The sequence below is a fragment of the Arvicola amphibius genome, chromosome 10 (assembly GCF_903992535.2).
Source record: "Arvicola amphibius chromosome 10, mArvAmp1.2, whole genome shotgun sequence".
In the NCBI taxonomy this organism is placed as follows: domain Eukaryota; kingdom Metazoa; phylum Chordata; class Mammalia; order Rodentia; family Cricetidae; genus Arvicola; species Arvicola amphibius.
In genome coordinates, this window is record NC_052056.1 from 39596019 (window position 1) to 39618771 (window position 22753).

General features: G+C 39.4%; 1 protein-coding gene across 1 annotated transcript in view; it reads left to right on the forward strand.

Moving 5' to 3' along the window:
• The first annotated feature begins 1109 nt into the window (after window positions 1-1109).
• Gsk3b (glycogen synthase kinase 3 beta) overlaps window positions 1110-22753 on the forward strand; it is a 145260-nt gene continuing 123616 nt past the window's right edge. The window contains 2 exon segments of the mRNA XM_042055808.1: window positions 1110-1223; window positions 21214-21319. Of these exon segments, the coding sequence (XP_041911742.1) occupies window positions 1110-1223; window positions 21214-21319 (220 nt within the window).

Genomic DNA, 22753 nt, shown 5'->3' on the forward strand with positions numbered 1-22753 from the left:
CACCCGAGACTTCAGTTCGTGTAGGCTTTTGGAACTTGCCCGAAACTGGGAGTCCAAAGAGATAGCTGAATGGGAAATATTTTTGCAAGTTAACTTTTTCCTTCCGTGACTAGCTAGTTTAGACTGCAGGGTATGTAAAGGGGGAAGCTGATTTGAATCTTACAGGGAAGGGTCATGCTTTCTAAGCACTTTGTGGAGTCATTTGAAAGGAATTTTTAAAAATTTGAGGGTAATTTTCAGCTCTGACGACCTCATGATAGCTAGCTGCTGAAGAAGAGCTTTTGGTGGTGCTCCAGTGTGTGCTGTGTGCTTTGGTTAGTTAAACCAGGCAGTCAGTTCTAGGCAATCCATTTATTAGGTTTCAGAGATCTGTAATGCTAGAATAAAATACCAGAAATTGGGAACTTTTCATATATTTTTTTCAGGATTTTCCTTGAAAACAACTTGTTAATTCTTGATAGAGTTTCTTTAGGATCGAGTAAATTCGAGGAGTGTAGTTTAAAATGTTTTAATTTTTGTATTACCTTATGAGCCAACATTAAAAAGAGGTTGATATTAAAGAGTTTAACGCTAATTATGTTTTTGTTGTTTTTTTTATAACCTTGACATTCAGGATAAGGACATGTAGATGAAAGAGGCAGGCATTTCTTAGGGGGCTGCTGTTCCTAAAGGGACTCTTAAAACCTCAGGTACAGAAGACATAGTCCTTGTCCCCAGAACCTGGGAGGAAAAGGCCCACGTTCAGAAAACAGTGAAGACAATAACATGATAACTTCGAGATTATAAAGTTGCAAATTGAATCAGTTGTTCAGAGGAACAAAGGAAAAGGGGCTCGAGCAGGAAGATTTCTGTAGAGATGGCCCGTGCTAGACAGGTGCTGGTGTCCATGAACTGATGGAGAAGCATGCCCTGGTGTAAGGAGAAGGGACAGCCAGCGTTCCCTGAGAGGCGGAGAGCGAGTTGCCTATCTCAACTAGAGGGGCCTAAGAGGGCAAAAAAGGGGCTAGGCATTGAGACTTAGAAAGTTAGTTAATAAAGAACAAAAGAGGCCTGTAAAAATTTGGGTGGGGATCTAAGAGCGATCTGCACTAACTGGATTGCTGAACAGGATGTTCCAAGGTGACTTGGAGAGACATAAGAAGCCTTTCTGGGAGATTGCAGAGGATGTTATAAGTCAGGAAGGGGAATGTGAAAATGGGACGAAAGGAACAGATTTGAAGGCTGTGAGTGAAAACCTGGCAGGGCTTTTGGACTGGACTGAAGGGGAATATTTGTGGAGTCAGGAGTTAAAAATAAATTCTGAGGTTATTGGTCTGGAAGACTTGACCGCTGAGTTTCATTGTTCATTGTAATGGGAAATTGAGAAAATGCTGAGATGAGAGGGTAGATGAGTTCACTTTTAAAAATGTCATGAACAATAGGTTTCCTTGAAATTCAGCAGACAGCAGTTAGTTACTGGCAAAGACATCTAGCTTTCTAGTTTGTTAATTGCAATTTCTGATCTTCACTCACAAATGTCAAGTTAGTATTTGAAAGCAGGAACTAGGAGTTTATATTTAAATCTTTGTTTTTGAGACAGGATCTTTGTACCCTGGCTGTCCTGGCACTCACTTATTTCGTACACCTGTCTGGCCTTGAATTTACAGAGGTCCAGCTACCTTTGCCTCTGGAGTCCTGGGATTACATTAAACATTTTAGGCATTTTATATAGTCTTAATCTTTGGGTCATTCTTAAAGTTATTTTTTACAAGTAATGATTCTTAGGTAAATTTTGCCTGTAAAATAATAATGGTCTTTTAATATTATTTAAAAGTTGATTATAATTCTTTTTTGGTTGAGGCATTTATCCCGTCTAAATAAGTATATTTCAAATACTTTTTACTTGCAGTAATGAAGTCAGTATTTTTATCCACATCCAGATTTACAAATGATTGAGTATCAACATATACACAGGTTCTTGGAATACCTTTTCCTCAAAATAGAGAAAGTGCATGGTAATTTTGGTTAGCTTTTTGTCAGTAAGTGCTTGTGGTGACCTATTGGAAGGAAATTTGACTAGGTGCCCAGCAGGCAGATCACTGAGTTCAGTAAGACCAGCTTAGTTTACATAGCGAGTGAGTTCCAGGCCAGCCAGTATTGCATAGGCGGACCCTGTCTCAAAACAAAAAAAAGTCATTAAGGAAGATAGACCGATTTGTAGCTCATAGTAGTCTGCAGTGTCAAACTACACTTTTAAAATCAAAGACTAGTTAGCAACTTGGAGACTTTCTAGTTTTCAAGGAAAGTTTGTTTCCTTTTTTTTTTTTTTTTTTTTTTTTTTTTTTTTTTTTTTTTTTTTTTTTTGAGACAGTTTCCCTGTGTAGCCCAGATGTCCTGGAACTAGCTCTGTAGAAATAGGGATCCACCTGCCTCTGTCTCCCAAGGCCTGGAATCAAAGGCATGTGCCACCATGCCTGGCTCACTAGCTAATTTTTTAATTTTTACCATTTAATTGAGAAAACATTGCTCAAGTGTGAGATTGAAAACCGGGACCTTGCTTTTAACTTCTGTCAGCTAGACTGACTCATAGTTGTTAGCAGCTTAAGATAGTTAGGTAAGATTTGCACAATCTTTCACTGCACGCACCTTTAGAATGCTAATGTTCAAGTGACAAGCATTACTCTGAAACTTTAAAGGGACCCAGACACCTAGCAGTTTGTTATGGCTGATCGGGGACTGCATTTAGAAGATGAAGTGTCTTCTCGTATTTCTATCCCTTCAGATGGTACTTGCTTCCAGTTTCATCAGTCTCTTATGTTGGACTTGAGTTGCAGGTGTGAGATTTTGTTTTGGGTAAACAAGGCTGGGAAAGCCAAAGTCTTGAAGCAGTGTATTATGAGATGGGGAGACTCTATTATTGTATGAGCTTTGTGCATAGAGAGGGCTGAGAAACATGCTGGCCCTGGGGTCACAGTTCCTTTTTTTTTCTATTTCTGGTTTTTGTCCCTTGCTTACTAAACATTGCATCTATTAGCATATGTCTGTGTGCATGTGGATAGGAGTCCGTTCTCTGCTTCCATGATGTGGGTGCTGAGGCCAGAACTTAGGACCTCAGGTTTGGTGGTGAGCACTTTTACTGGCTGACCTTCTTCCATTATTTTTAAATAAGATTCGGGGGCTTGAGAGACAGAGATGAGGAAAGGCAGGATGTGAAAATGGTGCCTCTTGGGATACTCCACTCTCCATGGAGAGATTGGAAGCAGAGTAACATGGGTGACGGCAGTGAGACCTGGTGCTGAGACAGGACCAGCCTGCTTCCCCAGGCGCTGTTCCGCAAAGAGCATAGTCACTCTGAGAAAATAAAGTTGTTGGAACAGTTAGCATCATTTTCTGCTTGATCTTTCAGGGATGTTCAGTAGTGGTGAAAAGGAAAACTATGCATAATTTGAAGAAGAAAAAGTTTCATGGTACAGGGATTTCAATGTGGATGTTGCAGTCTTGGCATCTAACTTTGGTTTTACATATCTTTGATTATTATAAAATTTGCCTTTGAAAATTGTGAATATAATGTAGAAAAGCATGTTTATGTAAAAGCTGCTGTGCACAGAGTAGCAAAGAAAAACTGACAGTTGAAGGAGAAACATTTTTCCTGAAATTACCTTACTGTTAAGATTAAGACTGGTGGCACCGTTCAAAAGGTCAAGGCTCTCTTTGCTTGCCTCAGTTAGATCCCAGGAACCACGTGGTGGAAGGAAAAAACTCTTTAAGTTTTTCCCCTGTCCTCCATATACATGTTCCCTTCCATCAATAAATGTGCAAAGAGTTAAAATATAAATTGAAAGATATTTATTCCATGCTAGTATTTATTATTGGGTTTTTATTCTAGTTTTTTTTTGTCTATTTGTTTGTTTTTTGTTTTTCGAGACAGGGTTTCTCTGTAGTTTTGGAGCCTACCCTGGAACTTGCTCTGTAGACCAGGCTGGCCTTGAACTCACGAGATAGGCCTGCTTCTGCCTCCCAAGTGCTGGATTAAAGGCGTGTGCCACCATCACCTGGCTCTAGTTTGTTTTTTAAGCAATCAATATTCAGAACCTAATTGACATTCAGTAAGCTTTCCAAGACATGCTGCTTATGTCTTGTAATGCACTTGGTCTGGTGCCAGCTACAAAGACACAGCTTAGTAGATTTGGGTTCTGAGTTTACCAAATCTTTTGCAGCACTTTTGCTTGTCTTTTGGAGAAGAATTGGCAAGTTTCAGTTCATAAATGGTCGAATCTTACACTTTTGTGAGTTTTTTTGTGTGGTTTGTGTGTGTGTGTGTGTGTGTGTGTGTGATTTTTTACAGCACTTTTGATGATGTCTTTCTCTTCGGAATAATTTTGCCGAGCTACTTTTTTTTTTCCTTTTGTTTTGTTTTTGGAGACAGGGTTTCTTTGTGTAGCCCTGGCCTGGAACTAGCTGTGTAGACCAGGTTGGCCTTGAACTCAGAAAGATCCACCTGCCTTGCCTCCCAAGTGCTGGGATTAAAGGTGTGTGCCACCACCACCCCAAGTTTTTTTTTTAAATAATTTTTCTTTGCTAATTTATTTCATGTATATGGGTGTTTTTCCTGCATGTGTATCTGCATACATGCAATGTATCTGTCTTCTGCCCCTCTGAGGCCAGAGAAGGGTTTCAGATCCCCTGAGTCTAGAGTTACAGACAGTTGTGAGCTACCATGTGGTGCTAATTGAACTCAGGTCTTCTGGAAGAGCAGTCAGTGCTCTTAACTGCTAAGCAATTTTTCCAGCCAGCACCTCCCTAACTCTTCTAAAATCTGAGACAAGGTTGCCCTGATTGGCCTTGACTGTACCCATAGCTCAGGCAGGCTTTAAACTTGTGATCTTCTTGCCTAAGGAGCTGGGAAAACAAGCTGGCCATTATAACCAGAAACTTTTAGGGTAGCCTGTTAAAAATAATTTGACAGTGACTATGTGACTTTTCATCATAGAGCTTTTTGAAATTAGTTTCAGGTATGCCTGTTAGCAGTTACAATATTTACTTACAATTACGTTGAAAAAAGTATTAGGACATAGGCCAGCACAAAGGGAAAAATCCTACGTGGCTCCTTTTTGTTTATTTATTTGTTTAATGTTAAGTCAGCACAGGTTTATGTTGAATAGTATTGGCAGTCTATGAATAATCTGCTTCTGCTATATTTATGTCCCCAGGAAATGTTAGAAAGTGTTTCTCCAAATTAGTCATTAATAAGAATTATTTTTTTCTATTCCTTCTCTTTTTTTAAGACAGGGTTTCTCTATGTAGCCCTCGCTATCCTGGAACTCTGTAGGCCAGGCTGGCCTCAAGTTTAGATCCGCCTGTCTCTGCCTATCAAATGCTGGGATTAAATGCATACACCATCACTAAGCCAAATTTGAGTATTTTACTTGTGCTAAAGAACTCTTCCTTGTGTATGTCTGAGAAATTGGTAGGTGCTAACTGGCCAATATAAGTAAGCATTTTAGCGTGCTTCATAAACACCAGGTCTCTCTTTACAGGTGTTATCCTCTGCTTCCCCTGTTCTATAGAATCAGTTAATGGTTTTCAATTAATTAACCATTTCCTTCGCAGCATGCTGAAGTAGTTGAGTTGAGTCAAATACATGTATTTGGTCATCTACTTGCCAAGTCTTACTTCTCAGATGGCAGGCAGTTTCTTTCTCTAGTAGTCTGTTTTATTCTTGGTTAGTATAACCTTTTAGTATTTCTCTAATATCTGATGGCTAATGCTCTGCTTTTCTGAGTTTTCGAAGGCAATGTCTGAAGAACTAAGTGTGGTGCTGTTCTGACGTTCAGCGACAGTTGTAGCTGTGTTTGTGGCTTTAGGTGTCCCAGAGCTTTGACTCTCTGGGCATTAGTCAAACTGGAAGGAAGGGGGAGCCTTTAAGTTCATGGAGCAAGGCATGGCATGTGCTAATCACAATATTATTGATTACTGTCCTCTAGACAGTTGTGTGCTTTATTTTCATATTTTTTGTTAACACATAAAACATGGTTTAAAAACCTAAGAGATGTTCAGCAAAGTCTTTTTTTTTGTTTGTTTGTTTGTTTTTTGAGACAGGCTTTCTCTGTAATTTTGGAGCCTGTCCTGGAACTAGCTCTTGTAGATCAGGCTGGCCTCAAACTCACAAAGATCTGCCTCTCTCTGCCTCCTGAGTGCTGGATTAAAGGCATGTGGCACTACCACCCAGCTTCAGCCAAGTCTTTTCTCCATGTTTTGTGCCTACCATTTCCTAAAGGTAACACTGAAGTTTATTTTATTTATTTATTTATTTATTTTTGGTTTTTTCGAGACAGGGTTTCTCTAGCTTTTAGAGCCTGTCCTGGAACTAGCTCTTGTAGACCAGGCTGGCCTCAAACTGAAGTTTATTCTTAATGTTTACAGATTAATGAATTTCTGTGATGGACCTGTATTTTGTGTATATGTATTTAAACTAACACTGGCTCTAGAAAAAGATTAGAATTAAAATTTAAATTGATGCCTGCAGAAAATTGTTATTTTTTTAACCAAATAGATCATGAAGGCTCTACTCAGAATGTCCATTTGAAGGGGAGTTAAGTACAGATGTGAGAGTACTTTTGTGGTAATTACAGGTAAATACTAATAATAGTCTTGAACGGTGAGTGCTCAGTGTCCTGTCTGAAACGATTCCCACTTTCTATTTGTGTCTGCAGTGCCAAGTGTATCATCTGTCTTTCTAGAAGGAGATACTTTGTTCATAGTAAAGAAGACACAGGAAGTTAGCCTTTTCCTTATGTTTTTTTTTTTTTTAACACCTTAGATGAGAAAACCTGTTTTGAGTGCTCAGAGTGTGTCAGTGTCAAGGAAGCTGGTGCCTTTAACCTCTTTAAGAGTGCATGGTTTCCTTCTGCTTCTACGCAGCCGTTCTGTAGTCTGTCACTAACATTACGTAGTCATGAAGTTTAAAGAAATCAAGCAGCAGAGCAAGGCTCTCGTAATGGAAGTTGGTCTTCTACCTTCAGGTCCTACTTCTCTGATGCAGCCTTAATTGTGACAGCTTTTTTTCTAGTAGTTTTTGTCATATTATTGAGTAGTATAGTTGTAGCTTTTTTTGTTTTGTTTTGTTTTTGTTTGTTTTGTTTTGTTTTTTGTTTTTTTTTTAGACAGGGTTTCTCTGTAGCTTTGAAGCCTGTTCTGGAACTCGCTCTGTAGACCAGGCTGGAATTAAAGGTGTGCACCACCACCACCCGGCTGATTAGTATAATTTTAGTTTATCTTTAAAATTATGAGAGTGAGCACTGGTGGTGCAAGTCTCTGATCCCGACTGCTCAGGAGACTGAGGCAGGTTAGCAAATCCAAGGGCTGCTTGGGCAGCTGACATTCTGTATGAAAATAAATAAGAGCTCTGGCTATATGGCTCAGTAGTGGGGCATTTGTCTAGAATGTGTGAGGCCCTGGTTCATTCTCCAGTAGTAAGAGAAATAAATTCAAGGCAAATAGAAATGAAATTAGCATTAGATATTGCTTTTGACTTCTCATAGTAGATAGCATTGTCATGTCCTTCTGTCTTTGGCTATAATATAATCAAACTGTTATTTTTAGTCAAACTTAAATCATTCTCACTATCTAGACATCGAGCAGTAGTTTGTGATGCCCACACTTCCTTTTCGAAAAGAGCTGTGTTGAGATGTTACCCATATACAGTTTACCCATTGAAAGTATACATTTTAGTGGTTATTAGTATTTTCATAGAGTTGTGCAGCCATCACCATGGATTGGTGTTGATATTTTTTATCACCCCTCTCCCAACACACACAAAGAAACCTTGGGTCCATTACTGATCACTTTGCATCCTCTATTGCCTAGTTATAGACAATGATTAACCTATAACTCTAGTCTAGATTTCATCATATAAATGGGTTTCCATGCTGTGATCTTTTCTCCCCCTTTATCCTTGCTTTTTTGTTGTAGTTTTTGAAGCAGTAGCTCACTATGTATTCCTTGCTGCCCTGGAACTTGTTCTGTAGACTGCCTTGGCCTCAAACTCAATCCATCTATGTCCTGTTGAATACTGGGATTAAGCAGTGGTTCTCAACTTTCCTGATTCTTAGATCTTTAATACAGTTCCTTATGTTGTGGTGACCCTAAAAAACTATTGTTGCTACTTCATAACTGTAATTTTGCTACTGTTATGAATTGTAATGTAAATATCTGAGAAGTGACACTCCCTGCCCACTGGACTAAAGGCACACACCACTCTGCCTGGCTCCTCTTTGGCCTTCACGGTTTTACTCTACAGTCCAGGCTGTCCTGGAATGTGGGATCTTCATGCCTTTACTACTCCAGTGTCTTGGAGGCTGAAATTGTAGATGTGACACGTCACTAACATCTGTCATTGCCATGTTCTTTTATAACTAGCTTCTTTTACTTGACATGTCTCCACGGTCTTCCCTGTTGTAGCATGTACGAGGTCTCCTTTCTTTTTATTGCTGAATAATACTTTGTTATATGGAAATGTCATGTGCTTATCATCAGTCCATTAGCTTTTAGGTTTTCTGCTTTTTGGCCAGCACGACTAATAAGTGCTCTGGACATTCATAAGCAAGTTTTGATGTGGATGTATTTTTAGATCTTCTGGATATGCATCCAGGAACGGAACTGCTGGATCATATGGTAACTTGTTTTAACATTTTAAAGAACTATGAAGCCTTTTCTAAATTCATGCCAAGTTTCCTTTCTTCCTTCCTTCTTTCTTTCTTCCTTCCTTCCTTCCTTCCTTCCTTCCTTCCTTCCTTCCTTCCTTATTTCTTTCTTTTTGACTTTTTCAGGAAATTTAATAGTTAAAAGCAGAGGTCTGGTTTATTTCATCTCCTTCACTGTCAGGTCAGACCAGGGGGCCAGGCTGCCTTTTCCTTTCAGTGATGACCAGGCTGTAAAGATACCTGCTGCATCAAACCTTGTACTTCACATTATCCTTATTCTTGATCAAGGGATTCTGGGTCTACGAACTCTCAAGTCTGGAAATCAGTTCATGGGCCAAGATTTTAGGGTTTCTATTTTTGAAGAGTTGCATGACCACAGCAACTCTTCTAAGGGGACACATTTATTTCAGGTGGATCACTTACAGTTCAGAGGTTCCATCCATTATCATCATGGCAGGGAGCATGGCAATGTACAGGCAGACATAATGCTGGCTATATCTTGATCAGAAGGGAACAGGAAGTGGTCTGTGATACTGGGCATAGGAAACCTTAAAGCCCACCTCCAGAGTGACACACTTCCTCCAACAAGGCCACTCCAGCAAAGCTGCACTTTCTAATAGTGCCACTCCCTATGAGCTTATGGGGCCAATTATATTCAAACTGATCACATTCCACTCTGTGGTCCCCATAAGCTTGCAACAGTATCATAATGCAGAATAAATTCAGTCCTACTTAAAAGTCCCCATAGTCTATCATAGTCTCAACAACATTTTAAAACATTGTTCAGAGTCTCTTCTGAGATGCATGCAAGCTCCTGACTGTAATCCCCTATAAAATCAAAATAAAAAAGCCCACATACTTTCAACATATAATGGCACAGGATATACATTAATGTTCCAAATGTAGGGAAGGGAACACAGTGAGGAAATTTATTATACAAAAACAAGACTGAAACCAACTGAGCAAACTCTAAACTCTGCATCTTCATGTCTGATGTCAAAATGCTCTTCAGATCTCCAACTCCATTCTTAGTTGACTACAACAGTCTTCTTTCTCTTGGGCTGGTCCCATTCCCTGTTAGCAGCTCTCTTTGGCAGGAATCACATGATTCTGGCATCTCTGATATCTTGGGTTCTCCAACGCAATCGAGACTTCACCTTCACAGCTTCAAGCATTGACCTCTCTAGGCCTTTGTTCAGGGACACCCCTGACACATGACTGGCCTCAGTGACTTTTCTTAGTCTTGGGGAGGAAGTCCATAGCCCCTTCTATGTTTAACTTCAGCCAACCATTTAGGCAAACTTTGATCACCTTTTGTAAATGTGGAAACTTTCATATTAAACTTAGAATCTTCACTCAGTGAGCCCCTATCAATAAACTCAACCTGATCTATTTTATGTTCCTTTTACCGTTATCCCACACCCTTAAAACTCATTCTCACACATTTCCCCCAGACTTTGCTTGAATAAATTAGAAAGCACATTAAGCTATTTAGTAGTATAGCACACCTCCTCATGGACTATACTTTCTCTCTCTCCTCTAGGAGCCTGCTTAATCTTAATTAAGTCTGGTTAGATCTAGAGGCAACTATTGGTGGGCCCTGAGGGACATCAGTATTGTCTTGCCTGGCACCACCTACAGAGAAAGTCACTATGGTTTAGGAGACAATGAAAGATTAATCTTATCAGTCAAAGGTAAAAAGGGCAATATTTCAGACAGTGGGAGGTGGGAGTACATCTTCTGCTAAGGGTGGAGAGACGACTTCCTCAGGTGAGATAAACCCTTGAGAATCCGAGAGTTCAAAGTTCTCAGCTTAAAACTCCCATACATTCCTATCCCAAGTTACAGGATCCCATTCTTTACCAATAAATGCCCCCAACCACCAACATTCTCCAAGACTGGGACTTGAACTTTTGCTGTAACTCAGCCAATCTTATATTTAGTTTTATTTTCTGCAACTTGAGCTCTGTGGCTGCTGGAGAGAAGATTCTCTTCTAGGGCTCACTTAGAAACCTTTATGTTTATGCACATTTGAAGCCCCGACAGTTTTATCACTGAGTTCATTCTTGTCCTGAGATGCGGCATCCTGAGATGAACTAGAAGTCGATGGTTCTTTTCCTTTGTCAGTCTATCCAGAGATGCTAGGAGCAACCTACTAGCATTATCATTTTCCTTATTTTTCTGCAAGTTGTCAAACATTTTATATACAGAGACACCAAATTCATTGCCTCTTACAATCGGTGAATTAGTATAATCAAATGCATCTGTTGTCTTAAGTTTGTAAAATAGTTCACACCATAGGCTTTCAGTATTCTCCAAGCATCAGTAACTGTTGGTGTTAGGAAATTGGAAAACCTATTTTAGATGCTTAAAAGATTTATCCTTAACACTTCTGTTACTCTAGAACCACTCTGGTATCAAAGTCTGTATCAGGATTCACAAGGGTAACAAAACTTAAAGAACGAATCTCTTTATATATAGAAAGACAGTTTGTTTGAATGACTTACAGGCTGCAGTCTAGCTAATCCAATGATGGCTGCCTATGAACGGAAGGTTCAAGAATCCAGTAGTTGTTCAGCTATGAGACTTTATGTCTCAACTGTTTTTCAATGTATGCTGGAATCCCAAAGTAGTAGGGGATCTCATGCCAGTGAAGGGATGGACTTGCTAGCAAGATGAGGGCAGGCAAAGAGCAAAAGCTTCCTTCTTCCCTGTCCTCAGATAGGCTTCCAGCAGAGGGTGTGGCTCAGATTAGAGGTGTGTTTTCCATCTACGTCAAAGAGCTGGATTAGAAGAGATCGTCCCACTTCACATTAAGCAAAAATCCCTTACAGGTGTGTCTTGTCACTTTTCGGTTTTAGTTAATTCCAGATGTCAAGTTAACAACCAAGAATAGCCATCACACTTACCTTGGTAACATGAAGTAAGCATAGAAATCTGAAGAATACTAATATTAGTATTTAGAGTTGTGTAAGCCACAAAAGTAAATCATGTAGGCAACTTGAAATTTTCTATGGGTCACATAAAAAAGACATAAATTTATGTGTTTTATGTTTTTAACTCTGTACATTAAAATGTTTCAACATAATTATGAGTATTATTACATTCATTTTTCATACTAAATCTATAGCCAAGTTTTTCACACTTAATTACTAATGTTGAGTAGCTACAGTGGTTATTATACTGAATAGTGCAGGCTTAAACTTTTGTTCAAGAATTAGTTCATGCTATTCATGTATTTTAGTTATTTTCAAGTAATAGGAAAAAAGTTTATGGGTTAAAAACACTTCATTGTTTCATGTCTTTTTAGTCGTGTTTTTTGTTTCCTTTGAAATTTTGTATTGCCAAACGTTCAGAAAATTTTATGTTCTTCAAAGGGTGCTTACTGTAAGGGTAATAATTTTTCTCCATATTTTAGCACAACTGCTAATATATATGTTGATATTCTTACTGCTCTGCTTGTTAGATGTATCCTTGCTATGATTGCCCCAGTCACAATGAAATTGTACTGTGCTAAATTATCTTTGTTGTGTGTTCTCTCCTTTGATGTTTCAAAGACCTCAGCTTTTAGTCCCAAATACCCTTCTCCCTAACCATTTAGTCAATCCATTTCTTAACCTATTGTTATGAAATCCACTTGCGTATAATTTAACACTCTTAATGACCTTTCATACATTCTACCTTACAGTCTAGCTAGCTAGTCTTTTTGCTCTCTAGAAGATTATAAGATACAGCATGACTCAAAAGTGTCTTAATTCCTCTCTGTTTCTTGCAGTGTACAGAATAGTGCTTTCTGTATTGTGTCACTTCGCACACACTGAGTTGAATACAGTGTGCAAGATGTGATAGTGTCTGGTGCTGGTATATGTGTTGGAATCGGAGCTCAGGTCTCCTGGAAGAGCAGCAAAGGCTCTTAAACACTGAGCTATGTCTCCAACTCTTGTTATTTAAAGGAGAATGAAAAAGACAATTAAAAGAAGAAAGACAGATGGAAAGATAAAGATAGATGTACATTTCAATTAAACTGTGTGCTTAGTATTCATTGGCTTTGAACTCTGGGTTATAGTTGAATGAACAAAGTAATACTTAGAAAGCAGCTGTTAGACTGTACTAAGCAAACATAGCACTTTTGAAACATTGAGCATGTTCAGTTATTACAATGACCTTAAGCCTTCAGGGATTTTATTTGGAGTGGATAAGGATAGAAGAGAGATTGAGAACAAAGAATCATGACATGAGTTTCCTTTCACCCAGTAGTTGATTCTGTTAAAGAATAGAAAATAAGTAAACAGACAAATATCTAAATATGAATAGTTACTTTCATTTTGGATAACTTGGATAAACAATTATAATCCTTTGAGGGAATTATGAAAGCTGTAGTCTTTAAGCTAATAGTTGTTTGATAAACTAGTAGTATATATTAGTGTATCACTTCTGAGCTTTCCCAGGAGTGAAGAGTATTATTATTTGTTGCAAAATGTGAATCTAAATATCTGCAAACTCTGGCTGTCTCTATTTGTGTATGAGGAACAATTAGTTTTTACTAGTCAGTGTGGTATATCTCAGTATTTGTGTGCATTGTGAGGTAGCTGGGCTAAGATACAGTTCTGAAACCCGGGCAAGATTGCTTTCTTTCTCCGTGAGTTGGACCTAAGCTTTTCTTGAACTGAGGAGTTATTAAAGAACAAGGGACAATCCGCTTACTTACATTCAGTTATGCAGTAGGGGTCACTTTCCTCAGAGACTTTAGATGCAAGAGTAACTGTGCACCTTGGAAGGCAACGTCCTGGTTGTAATTCTTTTGTTCTACATTGGAGGATGGTGAAAATTTTTCTCAAAACAAATGGGACTAAGTAGGTCAGCTTCCTCCATCCTTAGAAAAGAGTGGTCCCCAGAAGCAGGAGACTCACTGACTGTACTGCTTTCTGTATGGTGGCAATATAAATTGCACACTTTCTTCAATTAATTTAGAAGTGAAACGGTGTTTGAAAACATAGTTGTATGTCATGTCTGGCTACATTTTTGTTTTTCTGTGCTCGTCCACATATTCCTTAGGAAACCTGTGTGCATTCTAAAGTTGAGGGGAAGAGAAGAAGCTGCTACTGCTGTGGACAAAAGTGGGGGGTGGGGAAGAAACTAAACCAGCTTGGTTATGTTGTGTTGAGTCTCCTGAGATACAGGTGATGGTCGGTCTTAGCAATATAAGTCAGACTTAGCTCCATTTGGAGGGCCTACTGTGTAACAAGCACTGTCACTTAAAGTCCAAAATCATTGAGACATTATTGTCAGTATTTAGTAGATGAAGAAGCAAGGTAACCATGCTTTAATTGATGTATTCAAAATCTTACTGCTATTGGAGACTAAGCTCGGGTGTTGTGTTGAATCCGGGCTCTCCAGACTTTGAGTATTTATTACATCACTGTGCAACACTAAGGAAATTGATTGATCTTCACCACAATCTAATAAGACGCCTGATTTGTACGTAAGGGAAACCGAGGCTTTCTGGACCTCACACCTAGCAAGAGCCATAGCTTTGCAGTGAAACTGTTATCTTAGCTGAGGAAGGAGAATGTGCCACAATGAGTTCATAACCACTGTGCTTCCTAGGCTCTGTTTGTCCCATCCGACTACTCTGCGGTTGCTGACCATTGGGCTTCCTTCTTAGAAACAGCAGCTCAGTCGTGGTGTGAGGAAGACTCCATACACTGCATAGAGGACAAGAGCTTACTGTTCTTGCTGACTGATAGAGGCAGGCTCTATCATTTGTTCTGTACAGATGAATTCTGTGTACCACAGGGAAGGTTGCATAAATTACAGTGCTTTTTGAGTGAGGGTTGATACCACCTTTCGGGATCTATAGTATTTTTTAGAATCAATTTTTGAATTTGTAAGATCAGTTCATTCTGGGCCCCTCTCTGATCAAGTACAATAGACTTCTGTTAATTATTTGAGAAAAAAATGACCACATTCTCTTTTCAAGTAGTAGAATCCACCTCACGTGTTTTAGAGGGCTTTAAAGAAGTGTAGTTGTTAGGGACCTGGCACATTTTTTAGTATTAGTTGTAATCAGCAGAGATCCACCAGATATTTGTATACACGTCCTTTTTAGACTTCAGTTAAAAAAAACCCTGTTTTTTCGTCTGATATGCAAACGGTGGCAATATGGTATATATTGACTACCAGGCAGTAACCGTTTCATTAAAATGGCCAAATATGATAGAAACACCAGGTTATTATGGAATACAAAAATCTTTTCCCCTGCTGGGATGTCTGTAGTATTACAAGTAGGAGTAGTTGTTCTGAGAAACCCCTAAGAAGTATGGATAACTAGTTTGGGTCACTTAGAACCATCAAGGTTATTAATTAAGAATTAAGCAGAAAGTTGTGTTTTCCCTGTTGAGCTTTAGTCTCAGTTTTGCCAAAGTGCTGCTGAAAACTCTTCTCTCCATGCTCCGGACTGTGAGATAGCTGACACCATCAGGAGCGCTAGGGATGTCAGACAGCACTGACTACTGTGACAGGAAGGTTTTTATAGGAGACCTTTAAGTAAGCTCTTTGCCCTTGCCAAGACATTTTTAAAGGAGCAGCTAGCAGCACCAAGTTACTCAACTAGAGAGAGGACTTGGAATTACCTCTCCCTTTCCACTTGGCTCTTCATGGTTGCTGAATTCACTTCTGATAGAAGTATTTTCTTAAACTTTTTTTCTATTAAGGTTTTAACTACATAAACTGCAGATTAGTATAATGAACCACTTTTTTTGTTGTTGTTGTTTGTTTGTTTTTGGAGACAGGGTTTTTCTGTGTAATATTCCTAGCTGTCCAGGAACTCTCTCTGTAGACCAGGCTGGCCTCGAACTCACAGATCCACCTGCCCCTGCCTCCCAAGTGCTGAGATTAAAGGTGTGCACCACCACTGCCCAGCTTCACTATCATTTTCTAAAAGTTGTTAAACACATTTAAGACAATAAACAGATAACAATGGCAGCCCTGAAATTCCACCTTTTAAATATTGAAAGAAAAATCAAGTTATGTATCAGAGTCAGTCAGTGCTTTCTTTTTTTTTCCTTTAAGGTAGAAAAAGCAAGTTTGGATAGGGATCCAGAACAAGGTTCATCCCCCCAATTGCATTGAGTTGCTTTTGCAAATTCTTTCTTTCCTTTTCTTTTTCTCTCTTCTCTTCTCTTCTCTTCTCTTCTCTTCTCTTCTCTTCTCTTCTCTTCTCTTCTCTTCTCTTCTCTTCTCTTCTCTTCTCTTCTCTTCTCTTCTCTCTCTTCTCTTCTCTCTTTTCTCTTTTCTCAGAGGTGTAGTTCCTTAATCTCCAAGAGGATTAAGAGGTACAAGATCTTGTGGAGGTCAGACAACAGTTTGAGGGTTCCACTATGTGGGTCCCTGGGATTGAGCTCAGGTTGTTGGGTTTGGAAAAGCAGTTTTTCCTGCTGAACTACTCTGGTCCTTCATTTGGCCTGCCTTAGTGGTGCACATCTTTAATCCCAGCACTCAAAGGCAGAGAAAGTTGGATCTCTTGAATTCAAGGCCAACCTGGTCTACAGACTGGTTGTTTTAATAGGAAATACTATTTAGGGATCACATCTGGATGATTTTATTGTGAAATATCCTACCACAGTTGGCCATTTTAACGTACACACTGGAGTGACACTAGCAAGTACACTATGCACGTTCATCCATACTAGGTACCTTCAGAACTCTGTTCTCAAAAGAAACCTGCGATCATTAAGTGGTTGCTCCCTGTTTCTCCTCACCAGACTCTGGCACTAACCTGCTAACCCTATGTGCTTTCTTGTTCTTGATGTTTCATATAAAGGTAATCGTACATTGTATGGTTATGGGGCCTTTTGTGTTTGGCTTCTTTCTCTTAGTATATTTTCAGGGCTCATTATTGCACCATATTTCATTTTAATGGCTAGATTGTTTTGTTTAGATAATGGATATTTTGATTATTTTACCTTTTTTCCCTATTCTGAATATTTTGAATAGAGTTACTCTGAACATATGTGTACAAGATTTTGATTGAACAACAGGTATTTCTTTGAGGATATATACCTGGTAGTATTCTTGGCCATGTGACATTTCAGTGTTTATTTTCCTAAGGGATAGTCAGTATGTTTTTCTTAGGAGTTGTGCCATTTGACAATACCACCGGTAATTGGGTTCTAATTTTTCTCCATCCTCTCTAATACTTATTTTCTATTTAAAAAATATTTATGTATATGTCTATGCGTGTGAGTGTAGGTGTCTGTGGAGGTCAGAAAAGGGCATGGAATCCTTTGGAGCTGGAGTAGTAGTAGGTGGGTTTTTTTTTTTTTTTTTTTTGGTTTTTCGAGACAGGGTTTCTCTGTGGCTTTAGAGCCTGTCCTGGAACTAGCTCTTGTAGACCAGGCTGGTCTCAAACTCACAGAGATCCGCCTGCCTCTGCCTCCTGAGTGCTGGGATTAAAGGCGTGCGCCACCACCGCCCGGCTAGTAGGTGGTTTTCAACCACTCATATGGGTGCTGGGCAGCAAACTGGTTCTTTGCAACAGCAGTGAGCACTTTGAGTGGCTGGCCCATCTCTCCAGCTCTTGATTCTCTGCTTTTGTCTGTGGCTGATGGAGCACTGCTGCTCATTTGTTCTTCGACTGTCCACTTGTCTTTTTTGGAGACGTGCAAACCTTTGCCTTTTAAAAATGTACTGCTTAAATTTTACTATGGAATTTTATGGGAACTAAGGAATAGTTTATTTTCATTTTTATTCTGAAGGTATTTTACCTTTATTATAAATAAGATTTAAAAATTCAGTTTTTTGTTGTTTACCTTTTCAGTCCCTTGACAGTGCCCTTTGCACAGAAGTTAAATTTTGGTTAAGTTGAATGTATCCAGTATTTTCTTCTCTGCTGTGCTTTTGGTATGAAACTGCACAAACTTTCAAGTTTGTTTTTTCATAGTGCTGGGATTGAACCTAGGACTGCCTAAATGCTGTGCAAGATCTACCACTTTCCAGCTCTCTTTCTTTTATTTTTTTTAATTATGTATATGGTGTTTTGCCTACCTGTATGCTTGTGCAACAAATGCATGCCTGGTGGAGGCCAGAAGAGGAAGTTGGATTGGATACCCTGGAACTGGAGTTACAGATGGTTGTGAGCTACTATTTGGGCCCTGTGGAAGAGCAGCCAGTTCCATCTCCAGCCCCATCTAGACCTTTTTTTTTTTTTTTTTTTTTTCTTTTTTTCTTTTTTTTAATACAGAATTTCACTGTGTGACCCAGGCTGGTCTGGTACTTGAAATTTTTCTGTCTCAGCATCCTGAGTGTGTGCCACCATGTTTGACACTATACATTTTAAGTAAGAAATATATTCATGACTTAGCATTTCCAGAACTGACTGTTTCAAGGGTTTGGATTATACAATTTCCCTTTCAGAACTTTAAGTTTTTTTTTTCTTTTTTCTTTTTTTGGTTTTTCGAGACAGGGTTTATCTGCAGCTTTTTAAGAGCCTGTCCTGGAACTAGCTCTTGTAGACCAGGCTGGCCTCGAACTCACAGAGATCCACCTGCCTCTGCCTCCCGAGTGCTGGGATTAAAGGTGTGCGCCACCACCGCCTGGCCAGAATTTTAAGTTTTAAACTTAGAGGTCTATTCTCTTATGGTGGAAATCTTGAGAGTAGTGAGTAATCATGTCTGTACATATAATAGAATAATACATTACTGTTATTTAGAAGTTACAAAAAAAATTAACAGTAATCTAAGAATCATTTTTAATTATTTTTTAAGGATGTATAGGGAGATTACAGTTTTTAAAATATTTTATTTATTTATTTATTTATTTATTTATTTATTATGTATACAATATTCTGTCTGTGTGTATGCCTGCAGGCCAGAAGAGGGCACCAGACCCCATTACAGATGGTTGTAAGCCACCATGTGGTTGCTGGGAATTGAACGCAGGACCTTTGGAAGAGGAGGCAATACTCTTAAGCACTGAGCCATCTCTCCAGCCCCGAGATTACAGTTTTAAAATCACTTGAAGAGATCATGTGGATTAAGCTACATGTTTGATAATACACTGTATTATTAGGATTCTCTAGAGGAACAGCATTTATGTATGTATGTATGTATGTATGTATGTATCTCTCTCTCTCTTTCTTTCTCTCTCTCTCTCTCCCTCCCTCCCACCCTCCCTCCCTCTTTCTCTGTTTAGGGTATTTATTGGAATGGCTTACAGACTGTGTGATCCAGCTAGTCCAGCAATGGCTGTCTACCTATAAAAGGTCCAAGAAACCAGTAGTTGTTCAGTCCATGAAGCTTGATGTCTCAGCTGGTCTTCAATGTACACTTGAATCCAGAAGAAGTAGGTTCTAATGCAGTGAAGGAATGGATTTGCCAGCCAGAGTGAGAGCAGGCAGGCAAAGAAAACAGTCTTCCTTTCCCCTGTACTTTATATAGGCTGTCAGCATAAGGTGTGGCCCAGATGCAGGGTGGCTCTTCCCATCTAGAAGATCTGGATTAAAATGAGTGAGTCCTCCTACTTAAATGATTTGATGAGAAAAAAAAAAATCACTCAGAAGTGTGTATACCTAGCCCCTTGAGTTTAGTTAATTCCAGCTTAGTCAAGTTGACAACTAAGAATAGCCATCACATCGATAGGCTTATTTGTTTCTTTCTGTCAGTGGTTTTTTGTTTTTGTATTTTGGAGACCATCTGACTCTGTAGCCCTAGCTGACCAGAAACTCACTATGTAGATCACTATATAGATCTAACTGGTTTTGAACTCACAAAGATGTACCTGCCTCTGCCTCCTGAGTTTGGGGATGTGCTATCACATATCATACTAGGCTGCCAGTGTTTTTCAAAGTAATATTTTAAATTTATTCTTTTAAAAATATTTTAAGTTGATTTTATTTTTATGCATACAAGTATTTGCATGCATGTATTCCATGTATGTATGTGCACTATGTGCTTGCCTAGTACCCATGGAGGTTAGAAGGTTCAGATCTTCTGGAGTTGAAGTTATGGATGGCTGTAGTTTCTAGGAGTCAAACTCAAGTCCTCCCTAAGAGCTCTTACCTGCTGAGCCATCCCTTCAGCCCATTAAATTTATTCTTTAGAAATTCATTCATTTAGACTATGTATTTGATCATATCCATCCACCACCACCTCCTTCCAACTCCCCTTATTGCCCTCCACCCTGTCCCCTCCCACTTTCATGTCCTGTCTTTTTGTTGTTATTAATAACCCTGTGAGTTTAGTTAGTGCTGTCCATACGTGCACAAGTGTGGGACTACACACTGGGGTGTGAGCAAACTGCTAGTGGCCATGCAAGTGACTCTCCCCTCTTATCATCCTTCAGTTGCCAGTAGCTCCTCTGCCAATTTTGCTGTTATTTTTTAGGAGTAGCTCCCCCCATTTTGAATTTTTTTTTATAATTCTGTAGAACACAATTCCAAACCCCAAACTACAGTATATGAGAAAGTTAGGAAAGTCTTATAGCCTTTCACTGAATGAAGAACCTGTGAGACAGTATTCTTTAGTTTTCTGGTAGAGTGGCCTAGTTTGCTTTAATTGTCAGTTTGTCCCAGCCTAGAGTCATTAATGAACTGCCTAGAGCATATTGGCCACAGGCATGTCTTACAGGACTATCTTGATTGTTAATCGATTTAGGAGCGTCCAGCCTACTGGGGGAGGTATCGTTTATGGTAGGTGGTCCTGGGCAGAATAGGAAAACTAGCTGGACACAACAAGTACTGTGTACCTCCATGGTTTCTTTTTCCATCCATCCATCCATCCATCCATCCATCCATCCATCCATCCATCATCTATCTATTTTGAGATGGGGTTTCTCTGTAGCTTTGGAGCCTGTCCTGGAACCAGCCCACCTCCTGAGTGCTGATATTAAAGTCATGCGCCTTAGTTTCTTAAAGTTGCTGTCCTGACTTCCCTCCGGGCTGAGACCTGGAAGTGTAGGTCTAGACCCCTCTTGCCCAGATGGTCTTCATCACAGGAACAGGAAGGAAAGGAGAGCAGGTAGTTACTGTTTTTTTTAAATGTCTTGTCTTTGTTATGTTTATTTTCCTTTTCACAGTGAACTTTTGTTGTTTTAAACCTGTTAGGTTTAAAATCCCCCCCCCCCCATTTTTTTTCTCGAAGGAATTCCCTACTTGAGGATTTCTGCAAGTAGTAAATCTCCAAAGCACCCCTAAAATAGAATTTCTATAGTAACAGTTTAAATCTATAAGACAGTCTTGACAAGTATATAAAATGGAATTAAAGTGAAGCTTATTTGTACATCCTTTGATTTCTGCTGTTTTCATCTTTTGATGTTTATATTTGAGATGAAAGTTTAATTACATTTCTTCGCTCTCTTCCTTTCCTCTAAACCCTCCCATATGCCCTTCCTGCTTTCCTTCAAATTATAGCCTCTTTTTCAATTATTACATGTGTGTGTATATATGTGTGCGTGTGTGTGTGTGTTTGTATACATAAGAATTCCTAAATATGTGACCTGTTGAGTCATATGATGTTACTTGTGTGTATGTTTTCAGGGCTGCCCTTTTGGCTCTGGGCAACCAGCTGGTATGCTCTTCCTTGGGAGGATCACCTCTCCTGTTCTCAGCTTTACTCAGAAACCCAGCAAATTCCTTAGTGCTAGTGAGTGAAGTCTTGGTTGTTGGAGAAGGGTCTACAAGCACTAGTTACTAAACCAGCATACACCCTAACAACAGTCTATAAACATGTGCCTATACTCACAGATAAGAGTAGTTCTTGCTCCTCATCAAGGAAACTTCTCTTTGTAATGTTATAGAAAGCTACAACCAATGGAACTGCAGAGCTGTGAAGCCTAGTCCCAGTAGATACATCTACAAAACACTCCCATAGCTAAGGCTAAGGCTCATTGCAGAAGAGGGGGCTGAAAGATCCTAAGATCAGGGAGTTTGCTGTGCCTCCTAGTAAAATCAGAAGCTGTACTCAACTTCTCACCACTGTATCTGCTTTTTGATAATAAAAATGCAGAGCATCTGAAGTTTGTTGCTGGCAGGAAAGCCTTATCAAAATGAATGAGTGGGTGGACTTGGTCTTTTTTTCATGGTGCAATCATTCTTCATTCCCAGTAGGAACACAGCTAGCTGTTGTAATTAATACTTGGTTCTTCTGGCAGTCTCATTATCTAGCCTAGGTTGACTTTAAGTTTAGCTTTCCTCATCCTGGGGTTATAGGAATCTGCTTCTATGCCCGACTCACCTTTTTAAAGGCTGATTTCCTAAATCTTCTAAGTCTTACACTTTTATCAAGAAGTGAAAAAATTAGGGCTAGTGAGATGGGACAGTAGGTAAAAGCACCAGCTCCAAGCCTGATGACCTGAATCCAACGCCCATGTGTTGCAAGGCAAAAACAGATTCCTGTAGACTGTCTTGTTTATTATGCATCTTACACAAATAAATAAGTATACTAAAATAAAAAATATTAAAAATTTTTATTTTGTATTTGAGTATCTTGCCTAAATGTACATGCAGTGTCTGAAGTTAAAGATGGTTGTTAGTCACTACGTAGGTTCTGGGAATCAAACCTAGGTCCTTTGTAAGAGCAGTAAGTGCTCTTAACTATTGAGCCATCTCTCCAACACTGTAAAATAAAACATTTGGTTTTTTGAAGTGAAAACTTTAGTCTAAGCCGGGCAGTGGTGGCTCACGCCTTTAATCCCAGCACTCGGGAGGCAGAGGCAGGCGGATCTCTGAGTTCGAGGCCAGCCTGGTCTACAAGAGCTAGTTCCAGGATAGGCTCTAGAAACTACAGGGAAACCCTGTCTCGAAAAACAAACAAAAAAAACAAACTTTAGTCCAACAGGTTGCTGCTTATGAATCTGATCTATTCTCTGATCTCATGGCTAAAACCTTAAAAGCTATGCTAGATTTAAGTATTTTGTCCGCCCTTCCTTCCTTCCTTCCTTCCTTCCTTCCTTCCTTCCTTCCTTCCTTCCTTCCTTCCTTCCTTCCTTCCTTCCTTCCTTCCTTCCTGGCAGGGTTTCTCTGTGTTGCTCCTAGCTATGCTGGAACTCGATTCATAGAGCAGGCTGGCCTTGAACTC